The sequence below is a fragment of the Antedon mediterranea genome, chromosome 9 (assembly GCF_964355755.1).
Source record: "Antedon mediterranea chromosome 9, ecAntMedi1.1, whole genome shotgun sequence".
Classification (NCBI taxonomy): domain Eukaryota; kingdom Metazoa; phylum Echinodermata; class Crinoidea; order Comatulida; family Antedonidae; genus Antedon; species Antedon mediterranea.
Window position 1 is genome coordinate 16825978 of NC_092678.1, and position 13961 is coordinate 16839938.

Genomic DNA, 13961 nt, shown 5'->3' on the forward strand with positions numbered 1-13961 from the left:
TAGTAGTAGTAGTAGTAGCCTAGCCTAAGGCAGCAGGCCCGGCCCTAGCCTACTACAACTTAAGTCTAGGCCTAGCCTAGTACTAGTAGGCCTCTACTAGGCCTAGCCTAGGCCCTATTAGTTAACATCATACATACGCCCTAGAGCCTAGTAGTAGCTACCTACTACTCACTAGCTAGGCCTAGGTAGTAGCAGCAGTAGTTATTGTAGTAGTATTATTGTATTGTAGTATTAGTTGAAGCTGTCCGGTGATCCTTGGTCACTTGTCTAGATCACCTAGTAGGCCTAGGCTAGGCCTAGTACGTAGTTATTCTTCAACAGTCACACAATTCAGATTCTGCCGGCCGCTGATTGCTAGTGAACAGGGGGAGGGAGAGAAAGAGTTAGAAGAACTGAAATAAGCCGTGACGTATAATAAACATCATACAAAATAATAATATAACTAACGAATCCGTATAATATAATAATGTTGTATGTTATAAAGTAAAGTAAATGCGTTTAATATAATACAATTATATTATAATATAATGTATTTTATTAATAATATAATATTAAATGTTCATAATATAATGATAAAACCAAATAATATAATACAAAAAGTCAATAATTTGTTACATTTTTCACATAATATATTAGAAATAGATATAATATAATGCTAAAACCAAGTAATATAATGCAAAACGTATAATTCATTACAATACAATATATAATATAATAAAAAAATGATATAATAATATAATATTTTGAATACTTCAGACAGCTGAGGCTTGCCATACTTATCTCAGTTCTAAATTAATGATATGTTCTTTTGTAACTTGCAGTACATATAAGCAATTTTATTTCAATAACCGCATCCGGTACAGTTTTAAAATCTGTTTTACGTTTGTATTTGTGCTGTTATCGTTTTATATTCTTCAATGTAATTCAGCTTTGGCTGCGACAGTGTTATACATAAAAAAAAACTTGAAACTGGAAGCTAATTACAATAGGATATAAAAACTGACTAATTTGAAAGGTCTATTTGAGTTTATATTCAAAGATTAATAATTCGTGTTTATTTGTTCAGACATTTTTATTGGGTTATCATCGTATTGCATATCATAAAGTTATAAAAGAAACATTAAAGTTTGCCTATTTACCTGTTTACATTCTGAACGTTGTTAATTTTCTTTCGGTTCCTATGGTTTAACGAATGATGCAATAGTGGGCGTGACTACTCTCTGCGCATGGCTACAGTGTGGTGTTTAAACTTCTAGATTGTACAGTATAAAATGAAAGCCGTATTAAATTATATTTAGACTGTTTCTTTTGATTGTTCATGTGCAGGGAGCAATCATGAATTTATACTATGAAGAAGGAAACCCTTTAGCATTAAAAGCTGCGATTGCCTTTCATTTAGGTGAATCCAAATTAGAGGTGAATTGGAAACCTGTAAAGTTTTCCGGTAAGTTGACTGTTGTTATAGACTAGATACATGTGGGTCTTCCTCTGGTCATGTATATCTTATTGTATGTTATGTCGGAATGTCATATATGTCGATATAGGATGTATTCGTAATACCATAGTACTAATACTGCGATATAATATGATGATAACCATTAGAGTGCGCGTCGTATTTACTTTTGGCTAATAACAATTTTTTTACTTAAACAAAAAATTCAAATTCTGAGTTTTCAATTTTCTCCAAAAAGATATGTGAGATGTTCATGTATTTTGTTCAATATTGTGTGTCAAATAATTTTAGGTTTATAGAGAGTTATAGAATTATTAATTTTCTCTAATGGAAAATTACTGAGAATACTGTTACGGAGAATAACTTTCAAGCTATTGTTATTTTATTTGATTCCATTTTGTTGTATGTATAAAGATCGAGTTGTTCCATTCTTGAAGAGTAAAAAGCTCCCTCTCCTGCAATTATCAAATGGCGATTTTATCACCTCATCAAATGAAATCTGCAGGTAAGAACGATCGTAATCCCGATTAATGCTTGGTCCACACTTCGTGTAATTTTCAATTCACCGCTTATGCTTGGTATATTCACTTCGCGACGTACTGTAGCACAACGCAATACGCGTCATCGTGTTGTGTCTAAGTGGGAACCACCATACTTAAATTAACTCTTATTTTAATGTTTGCTCCTAAAGTGACATTACGTTGTTACATAAACGATGCAGTATATTTATATCCACAATTCATAAATTATAATTTTGTATATGCATTTTTACCATAGTAATGCATATCAACTTTACCAAGATTTAGTTGTAGGATATCAACATGAGTTTGAATTAAGAAAATAAATGTTGTTGTGTATGCAAAGTGTAAAGATCAACCAGAATCTTTGCAACAGTCAATAAGGGGTATGTCGAAAAGTGTTATTTTATCATAATACGGTATAGAGTACTATGATACAACTCGGGCGTCGACAGTGTCTTTCAACTAATGACGCAGGCCTATTTCTAATAGCAACTGTAGATATTGTACTTTGTTACAACGGAAACGGGGACTGGTGATAATATTGTTTGCGTACAACGCGAACGTGAGAAAGTCCCTGATGAAGGTACTTTCGGTACGGTCTACTTTGAACATTTTAAAAAGTGACATGACTTCAAAGTTATCATGCTGGCCTAGTTATGTTAAATAATATATAGTGAGAAAACGTGTTTTATGCCTGAAAGTTGCCACAAGTGTGACGACAGAAATTTTAAAAACTAAATTAGCACGGCGCTGAAACAATGTGTTCTAATCATAATTAAAAGTACTTTTACAATTACGCTTTTTTTTTCAATTTTTTTCCTTATGGTATAGGATAAATTTTTTTGTCCTCCAGATTTATGGGTGGCGGCGTGCGGAGGATGCGCCCCTCTGGATCCGCCATCTTCAACAGCTGTTAAATACTCATTATAAATATAGCTTCCAATATATTCCAGGTATCTTCTAAGAAAGTCGAGCAACGATACAGATGATGCTCAAGTCGCAGAGTGGTTGAATTGGGAGTCAACTCAATTACAGGTATTAGCATTAATGTATCAATAATTAATATAGAAACTATGCTACCTGATACAAATATGTCACAAAATGTGGAGAAATACAGTCAAAGCCAACAAACCAGTTATATTTGTATTGATTGTCTAATTGAAGTTTATAAAGGCCTAAATTATTATATATATATAGTAGTATACATTTGTACAATAGTTCAATGTTTTATGTGAGACAATATATAATTTCATAATTAACTTCTTTATAGATTACTCTATGATTTGCTTATCCTATATATTGTTAGTGTCGTCCAAAATTGTCCACATTTCCAATGTTTTTTCTCGACTTGGATATGATTAATAAAAATAATATTATTCCCAGAAACTCATTTCAAAGCATTATTTCAATTGTATTTATTTTGTTATATTTTTTCACAAGTGAAAAATTGGCAACCAATTGTATAGTTATAATAATATAAGAAAAATAAGAAAAATGTGTGTTCACTTTAATAGTAGAAAGAAAGCTAACGAAGATTTCATAATTGTCGTTACATTACATACATACACATAATTTTTAATTATTATTGTTCAACAATTATTTTTTTATAGCCTGTTTTAGGTTGTTACACTGCAATGTCTACGTCTGGAGGAAAAGCCAACCCAGATTCATTAAAGTATTACTTTAACAAAATAGACCAGACGTTAAAAGGGCAACTGTTCATTGTTGGTGTAAGTTGCTTTCTGTCCGTAAACATTAAAAATAAAAAAAATCTTGGGCTCTGTCTGCACTATCAAACGTGATGTGAAAAAAGTGATTTGCCCATTATATAAACATGATGACGTTATATCACTACCATATTTGGGCACATCAAACTGTGTTTGTCAAACTAGTTTGATAGTGTAGACAAAGCTTTAGAAGGCTACCACTTATGCTGATGGGCAATAATTGACTTAATTTATAAACACAAAGTTGATAGACCTACAAATGCTTTAACTGTATAGGTAATATAGTGTTTTGCAAATCAAATAAAAAATTGTTTTTTTTTATTCAAATTAAAGTTCACAGATTATTTACTTTAGAGAATGCAAATCATAATAATATGTTGGTGATTTATGTTAAAGAATCAGTTAAAGTGATGTATAAAAATAGCTAGTTGAATTATATTTAGGAAGTACGTCAGCTGTCATGCAATTCTTTATTATAGAAAATAATATTATTATATATGCGTTATTTATGATTTCTGCCGTCACCTAAAAAAAAAAAAACTATATCTAAATGTTAGTTTACTACTTTTAAATCTAGGTATATGAACTTTCTTGATTCTTATTTTTAGTCTGATCTAACAGCAGCAGACATTGCGCACTGGTCAGCGCTGTATCCAACTCTAGCTGAAAATGCTGTGCTCAGATCTGCTTATTCCAATTTGGATACATGGTTTGATAAACTATCCCAGAATTCTGCATTTCAGTCTGCTGTTGCTATGATAACTAACAACAAAGGCGTGTCAGCATGCGCAGAGTTTCTACAAGCAAAACTATCTGTACGTGAAGTAATGATTAATGTTATGTTTTACTTAATTTTATTATATTGTTATTTATGAATTATTATTATTATTATAATAAAGAGAGACAAGTATCTTTCAAAAAATACATAAGTAGTAAAATCACCAGTCTTTCATTTCAAATATTTTTTTTTAGAATGAGAAAGATTCAATTATTGATGATTGGCTTCATGGTAAAGATGCACTGCCCAGGAATCCTATCAGGGAAAAGCCAATGTATGTATAACATTATACAGGTATTTCCTGCTTAGAAGTGAACTATACATTTGACATACCCACGAATTCTATTTATTCTCAAGAGATTATTTTTTCCAAAGTGCGGGCAATATAAAATGTTACTTTAACTGGGTGGGAAATACAACGTTTTCAATCCTCGGAATGGTAGACATGTGATTTACATATGTAATATAACCTAATAACTCAGGTCTTGTAAGTATTCATGTACATTTTCTTTGTAGCTTGCCCATAAAAGGTCAGCGTAATGTGCTGATCACCAGTGCCCTACCATATGTCAACAATGTTCCCCATCTCGGTAACGTTATCGGATGTGTTTTGAGTGCAGACGTTTATGCAAGGTAACGTTATTACTTTATTTTCAATATGCAATATTTTCTTCTCGGGATAACGTGAAACATAGAATTAAATTCATATTCGATCCATTTCCGAATATTAGATTCTGCAGACTACGTGGTTACAATACATTGTACATCTGTGGTACTGATGAGTATGGCACGGCAACAGAAACAAAAGCATTGGAAGAGAAACTTACACCGCAGCAGATTTGCGACAAGTATTTTAAGTTACACCGTGACGTGTATCAATGGTTTAATATTGGATTTGACTACTTTGGAAGAACCACTACAGAAAAACAAACTGAGTAAGTGTGATCAAAAGTCAAAGGTCATGAATAATACATTTTAATGAAACAGATTCTCTAGCGCAAAACTTAACGAAATGTTAATCATTTAAAATAATATTAATACTAACTGAGTAAGTTTGATAAACTGTCTACATAGGCCTAATCAAAGTTTGTAATCTAGTAAAGAACAGGACCATAATGTAAAATAATGTGCAATATCTATACTTGATATGTTTTTATCCTGTCTAAATATGTTTTTAAAAAAATAAACAAATAAATAATTTAAAAAAGTAAGTCTATGAAAAACAATTTACGCAAACAGAGTAAGTAGGCCTATAAAAACCCTTTTACACAAACAGAATAAGTAGACCTATGATAACCCATTTACACAAACAGAGTTGCGTGAGTGAGTATGTTATACTGTTTACACAAACAGAATATGTTAAACTGTTTACATAAACAGATTATGATATGATAATGTATATTTTTAGAATTGCTCAAGATATATTCTGGCGTCTTCACAAACGCAATTTTCTGCTAGAAGATACGGTTGAACAGCTTCTGTGCGAAACATGTAACCGATACCTGGCAGATAGGTTTGTAGAGGGTACCTGTCCATTGTGCAACTATGAAGATGCACGTGGTGACCAATGTGACAAATGTGGAAAACTGATTAATGCTACTGAGTTGAAGGTAACGAAATAATACTATACATAGTAAATAAACAATAAAAGGATGTATATAAAATAAATATATTATATAAATAATATTAATGAAATGGATATTTGAGACAATTGCTCAATATATTTCTTCTTGGTTTTGATCTTTCCTTTTTAATTACTCCATAAAGGTCGAAGTTATGTACTTTACATACAAGATAAGAAACTTTAAACTACAACTATAGACTTGCTTATGTTTTTAGAAACCAAGATGTAAAGTGTGTAATAGTTCCCCTGTTATCAGTTCATCAAAACATCTGTTTCTCGATTTGCCAAAACTTCAACCAACACTGGAGAAGTTCCTAGAAAAGTCTATAAATGAAGGCGACTGGACACAGAATTCTAAGCAAATCACCAACTCGTGGATTCGTGACGGACTTAAGCCTCGGTGTATCACCAGAGATCTCAAATGGGGTACTCCGGTGCCGCTTGAAGGTTTCAAGGATAAAGTATTCTATGTTTGGTTCGACGCTCCTATTGGATATCCGTCAATCACAGCTAATTATACTGATGATTGGGAGAAATGGTGGAAAAATCCAAAAGAGGTAAGTAGTACTAACTAATTAATATTAATGTTTCTAGTATATTGATATTTTAACAAAATTAAGTAGATAATAATAAAAACTATAAACAAAAATTGTAATCATCTTCGTGTTAGATTAATAGATTAGAAATTATTCTAGTTCTTTAATTAGTGGGCAATCGATTTATAAATATTAAGGCATTGTGGTAGCAAAACTAGATTAACCAAATGTGGTAAAACCCGTAATACTACATATTGATCAACTGATATAAAATATTTTGTTCTCAGGTGGAACTGTACAATTTCATGGCAAAAGATAATGTCCCGTTCCACAGTGTCATTTTCCCATGCTCGCTACTGGGTACTGACGAAGACTGGACACTCGTCAATAATTTGATTGCCACAGGTAATTTCAACTACTATGTTTATTACGTACATTCATTTTAAATCCATGAAGTTCTCGAGCCCTGGCTTTTTTTTTTAAATCCTGTCTGGATTTTCTCTCACATACTTGTTATAGTACTTTGTTTTGTATATTGTTACCATTTCATCGTCGGAACAGTGAAACATTTCGCTATGTACAATCCTTCGCAATATGCCTAAATAATATAAAAATGGTTAAATAAGTATCCTCTAAAGACCAACGTCTTTACTATGAGGATATTTTTGTTGTTGATTAGATTTTCTGACTTAGTGCTTGAATTTTATTAATTTTGTATGTTCTATTGTTTTTTTTTCACTCAGAGTATCTTAATTACGAAGATGGAAAATTTTCGAAAAGCAGAGGCATCGGTGTTTTCGGTACCGATGTTTTCGACACTGGCATTCCTCCAGCCATATGGCGTTTCTACCTTCTTTACATTCGTCCAGAATCTCAAGATAGTGCCTTCAGCTGGACAGATTTTGTACTGAAGAATAACACTGAACTGTTAAACAATCTCGGAAACTTTGTGAACAGGTACAGTATGGTATTGTTAGTGAATGTCATTTGATCTTAGATAGAGTGAGTCATATGGCCGAGCGGTTAAGGCAGGGGCGCCGTTTACCGTACCTAAAGAGCCAACAACAACATCGGCAAGGGTTCGAGGCCGACTCGCTCCTAGTTCTGGTGGTGGAACAAGTCTTCTCGGATAAGGACTATAAACCGAGGTCCAGTGTACACAGTTATAACCTGTGTGTACTTTAAAGAACCCAGTTCATTATTTGAAAAAGAGTAGGGGGTTACCCTGGTGAACTGGTTCACACAATAGCCTCTGTATCAGGGGGATTACCACCTATCTGATAGGACAGTGATTAATTCACTATTGGTAATCCTTGGCCACATTGCCTAAAGACATAAAATAAAAAAATAAAAATAGACACATTCCTACTACCCTACTTCGCAGTAGTATACATATCATGAGATTATTATAATATTTGTGTTATTTTGCATGTATACAGGGGATTGACATTCCTGGAAAAGAATTTTAACAGTGTCGTCCCTGAAATGGTGTTGAGTGAGGATGACAAGAATGTAATAGTTTCAGTTACACAAGAGCTTAAGATTTATATTGATCTTCTAGAAAAAGTTAAGTAAGTACATATATTAACCCAATTACTATTAATTTGTGTTACTTAATGTTCAATCAATGTGTTAAAAAGTAAAAAGGTGCATTAACGTTTGATTTTCATGTAGGATCCGAGATGCGCTTCGACAGATCCTATCAATCTCTCGCATTGGTAACCATCACCTCCAAGCTAACACGCCGTGGGATCTCATGAAAACTAACAAAGAAGAAGACAGGTAAGTTGAAATAGCTAAGCTTAACATATCTTGTATAGAGTATCACGGTGCTGACGTCACGATAGTGGGTGGCGCTGCGTGGTTGCTAGCGCAACCAAAAATGCGTTCAACCTGCCCGAGTGACTCCAAGGTCACGAATGGTTTGGAATAGGCTTATTGAAGTAGTCACGTCATTTTAAAACATAATAATTTTCAATAAAAACAAATTTCAAAAGATCACTAAATATTTGTTTTTAATAATCTATTTATTCTTCAACTACAGTTTAAGTTTAAAAAAATCAAGCTAAGATACATGATTTGATAGAAACACAGATCTTTACAGTTTATCAACATAGTAGCGTTGAACACATTTTTTGGTTGGCTAGCAACCATGATGCGCTCTCTACCGTTGTGACGTCACACCGTGATACTCTTATGTAACCAAACGTTTTTAGTTTACACGAAATACATATATGCAGAAGAATATCAAAAACAAATATAAATTACATGTATTATTCATTTACTCGATTCTCAGTGCTGTATCCCTGGTAAAATATTTGCCCATGTATCATACGAATATTTGGTTATACACCATGTCATATGGTACTTGTACCGTGTAAGATTAGGTTAAAGGTTATGTTATCATATATGATACTAGGAGATTTGAAACACATGTTATTTTGTATTATCAAATATTCCTATGATACTGAAGAATCTAGATACATTACCGAGAATCAGATGATTCAGTATGCATATTAATGTTATCAACAAATTCAATGCTATTCATTTGAAATTTCAGAGTGAAAGCAGGAACTATTATAGGTATTGCGGCAAATATTAGCTATCTGATATCTGTTATGTTGCACCCTTACATGCCAAGTGTAAGTCAGACAATACAGGAACAGCTGGCGGCAACCAGCTTCTCGAACTATCTCAGTGAGAAGTTTGTGTGTTACCTGCAGCCTGGACATAAAATAGGAAAGGTAATGTAGAAATTTGGAAATAAATGTACATGTGTTAGCTTAGTGTAAGCCTAGTCTACACTAGACCCATAAACTTTATTTTTGAAAAAGTATATAAAATTATTATTTTTTTTTAATTTTAGCCATCACCCTTGTTTAATAAAATTGAAGAATCACAAGCAGAAAAGTTAAAGGAGAGGTTTTCTGGGAAACAGTAGCTTCTAATCATAAAACTCCAGTTGCTGATGAAGAACAATAAATAATAATTCATTTACTTAAACATGGTTATTTTATATGATTAGATCATGTGATCACCTTCTTTAGTAACTAATTGTATGTCAGTAATACTAAACACATTTTTAGGTAGTCTCTGCCAGTGTCGGACTACCTTTAAATTTTACAAAATCTTTCTTTTTCAAGTCGATTAACCATCAATTACGAATTAAGCATTTGATGGTTGTATTCACCTTTTATGTCTTAACATAATTTCTGCGCACTTTTTGTAACGTGCACATTTCGGTGCGTTTGTGCAGACCACAATTCGTCAGTTGTTTTTTGTTTATCCATTATAATATCTCAATATTCCTCTAAGCTACCGGTATATGAATAGATTATTTCTCCTTGAGATTTTTATTCCGACTTTTACTTCTAACGTCAAGAACGTACCCTAATGTTATTATAATTATATACTGTCATATTTGCATAATGATAGAGAGCTTCCGATTTTCGATGACCGATGAACTAACTACAGTAGGTCAGGTAAATCGATGTGTCACATGGACCAAGAAATTATGTATTTAGTTATTTTGTTTTATTCAGTTGACAACCAACAGCGATGAAACCGCCACTAACAGGTTTTATCACAACTGTGTCGAGGTGGGGAGCGAGGACACGCGTTTCAATATTTCCGTAAGCGCACAATTCAATGAATTAACATGACGTAATTGTTTCGACGGTCAGCGTTTCCTAATTACAACAATGTGATCGCTAAGAATATTCTGGATTGTAACGTTCTTCAATCTCATGACATAAACAAATATCATGTTTAGCAATACAGTAATGTATTCATGTTTGTTGTTGCGAAGATTATCTATCTATCGTGACTTTTTATGCCTTCTATTTTAGTAGAATAGATAAGAGACATTTCTTGGATATACACTTTTAGTATATAATATATGATTATATAATCTTCGTTTTTCATGTTTTTGGAGGACAGTACATCTTTAACCCAACCATCTGAAAAATCTCTTCAACTATTAAACTTCAAATCAAAATCAAAATCAAATTAAAATGTGCAAGCCCATGTTTTGGCTGCCATGGTAGAACATCTGGAATAATTTTTTTTATTGCGAAGACAATATCAGTCTTCTTATTGTTTCCGTTATGTTTGGTATATCACAAATACATTTCAATTATTGTCAAAACCTTGTCGGATCATTATTTATGTATTTTCTAGCTGTTTTGTTTTCATCTTTTCTTTTAATTTTCAATTGTTGTAAATAATGTTTGATTAATTTTTTAACTTCATTTTTAATTTGCATTTAAACAAAATTTGCTTACGTTAATTTGAATATGAACAAATACAATTATGAATAAAACAGAAAATGCTGATGTTATAATTCTTTAGAGTTTATGATCTATAAATTCATTACATTTTTGTCGTTGCATACTACACCATAAATGCACTTTTGGCGTTCCGTACATGATATACCACTAGGCTAATAAGTGTTGTTATCGCTTTCAGGGTGGCATCATCATTTTTGTTTAAATGTAAAATGTCGATAGGAACTTCTTGTATTTACGGCATTCAACTTGACAAAGGCCTATAGATCAATAATATAGTAAGTTTCGTGGCAGATTTGGAGCAGGTATGATACATATTTAATATAAATATGGTCTAAAAAAAGTGAGTTCATAGAAAGATTCAGCAAAACCTTGTGTATGTTTATAATTTATATTATTTTTATTGTATAGCGGTGTTTTAATGTTAATACTCTATTGGGATATAATAATTAATAATGTAAACATTAATAATATTTATTCGGTCGCCAATGAAAAATAACAAGGAGTGAGAATGCAAAAGCCCAAACAAATGCTGCACTCAATCCATACAAAACAAACAGTTCACATAAAACCTTATATGCCATATTATGCTAATGATCGTTTCAATATAGACGTACTCAGTGATCATTGTTCCTGTTGTTTTGAATGCCTTTGGTCAAAGGTTATAGCTTTTAATGAGCTAATGGTAAGACAAATAACATGTATTTTGCTAGTGCCATTTACTATCCTCCCTCCCTCTGCAGCTGCTGGTGCGAATGAATAATTGGAACATTTCCCAATTCTCGGTGATATTGATGACTTGAATTCTAATGATATTTGTCTTAAACTGGGTATTACGCAATTGTTTAACTTCGCAACCAGATCTAAAGCAACTTTGGATAACACTGCTATCAATTATCAGATCTTTATTGTGAACCTAAACGCATGGTACCTAGGGGACGCACTGACCATGTGTCCATAATTCTAGAATCGCGTTATACTTTGAAACAAGCGACTCACGAGGCGTAACGCAGAGGCCTGAGGCTCCTTGTTTTGGAACCCTAAGTGTCCCTTCTTGGGCGTGTTTAGCCCTTTCGACATATTTTAAAGTCTTTTTTCCTCTGGGCACTGCTCAGATCCGGGGCCCCTGTGTTTAGCCAGTGAATGCTCATAGCCCTTGCGCAACTGCTCACTATACCATAATCTATAGACCTTTGAAAGTTATCGTCGGTTAATAGCTTTCGCCCGTGGATTTTGAATGAATTTTGGATATACGATATGAGATTTTTTTAAAGTTCGTTCCACGGCTCAATGGCGTAAACTGAAGAACTCTGCTAAAAATGTATACTGAAAGCGAAGGAAGCTTTTTACCGAAACTCTATAAAAGATCTACGAGCGAACAATCTATCGAAATGGAAAGTAAAACTAGAGTATAATAATATTATGTAATCTTAGATATCGACCTTCCTCTTCTATTCAATAATAATAATAATAATAATAATATGAATTTTTAATGCGCCAATTCCAGCAGAATTGATCAAAAGCGGTCAGCACCAGTTGTGTCTCGGTCACCCTGGACTCCTGCCTATGTATTAAACATCTAAATCAATCTAGGTGGCATGGTAAAGGATAAAAAAGGGATTAATATGCTTTCAAGTATGTCTTTAGAAGCCTCTTAAAAAGAGCCACTGACTGTGCATCTTTAATGCAGTTTGGAAAAGAATTCCAAAGCATAGGAGCTGCATGCACGGTCACCATATGATATGGTATACTTTCTATTCTATTAATATGAGACTTCTCAATGGTGACCACATTGAACAACAATAGGTAACCACTGGAGAGTTTTGTATAGGCCAAGTTCAACAGGACATATGTTACTACATTTTAAAATGAAACCAAGCAATCTGCTTGTTTTGTCTAAACGTATTTTTGTCTCACTCTACTGTACACTTCAACACATTAATTAGGAAGATGCTAGTTGATTCTGAGAAAAGGTTGTGTTGTTGGTTTTGTTTTTTGTTTGTTTAATTTTTTTTATTTTCTTGTATTAATTTAGGGGATATTTTTTGATTTGCTTTTCTGTCATTTATGATGACTCTTTTTGATCAAGGTCTATTTTAGATTATCATGGTCTTCTTTTCTTATTTTCATTTTAAATATCAAACCAAATTCCAAGTGATATAATGTGGACTTGACATGACGTGGCAAATATAATTGTAGGCCTACTTTAGCTGCTGCTTAGCTGAAAATCAGCCAGACATCTGCGGAATAATAATTACTTTGTAAATGACCAGAACAGTTAAACGACTGTACCACCTTATCGGCAAATGATCTTATTCATGACTATACAGTGCATCTTAAATGTGTGCCTGCTTTGCATGAATGTGGGCGTTTGTAATTTTTTAATTTTCAGTAGTTGGTGCTCATAGTCTTTTTTTTCCTTTTCTTTTAAACATTTATACCTCAGGTTCAAACAAGCATTCATATGAAGTTTCACATCTAACCATTCAATAACATCTAATAAATAAATAAATACCCGTTAACATTATAAACACATACATAAATATCTTACAAGTTCCCTTTATTCCCTCAATTATCTCTAGAGATGGCCTTTACCCCCTTCCTAATACTCAAAACCCAATTAAATACCATAAACAAATAAATGAATACAACAATAAATAAATAATTACTTCTATTCCAAATACACTCTACCCTAATTCCGCTATACTTGCATCATCGTTACACTTTACAATATTATTCAATTAATTTCATCCTATAAATCTCGAATTACCCTCTTAAATTACTATCCCCATTCCCTATGATCCAATTAATACAACACTTTCTCTATCTCGTCTTATATACTTCGATTATAAATCATTCATCTTCTAATATATTTTAGTCACTAATTTTATCAATTTGTCTTATTTATGTTCGTTTCTTTTTCACATAATTATATAATACTCGTTAATTCATAATTCAGTATCTATTCAATATTTATAATAACAAAACTTTGTTTCACACTATTTCTTAAATTCGTACCTTATTCTATTCTTTTTC

At 32.6% G+C, this 13961-nt stretch overlaps 1 protein-coding gene across 1 annotated transcript; it reads left to right on the forward strand.

Annotated features, from left to right (window-relative positions):
• Positions 1-1335: 1335 nt before the first annotated feature.
• Positions 1336-9580, forward strand: LOC140058256 (methionine--tRNA ligase, cytoplasmic-like). The gene is made up of 16 exons (XM_072103822.1): positions 1336-1444; positions 1868-1958; positions 2928-3009; positions 3585-3704; positions 4310-4525; positions 4674-4753; positions 4996-5112; positions 5211-5414; positions 5888-6089; positions 6319-6660; positions 6927-7044; positions 7383-7596; positions 8079-8210; positions 8314-8421; positions 9200-9383; positions 9506-9580. The coding sequence occupies exons 1-16, from the start codon at positions 1336-1338 to the stop codon at positions 9578-9580; spliced, it is 2394 nt and encodes a 797-aa protein (XP_071959923.1).
• Positions 9581-13961: the final 4381 nt, after the last annotated feature.

Excerpts from the sequence above, each read along its gene's own strand:
- LOC140058256 (XM_072103822.1), top strand. The coding sequence starts at position 1,336 with ATGAATTTATACTATGAAGAAGGAAACCCTTTAGCATTAAAAGCTGCG. Across the intron at positions 1,959-2,927 it reads TCATCAAATGAAATCTGCAG|GTATCTTCTAAGAAAGTCGA; the intron begins GTAAGAACGATC and ends AATATATTCCAG. Across the intron at positions 8,422-9,199 it reads ACTAACAAAGAAGAAGACAG|AGTGAAAGCAGGAACTATTA; the intron begins GTAAGTTGAAAT and ends TTGAAATTTCAG.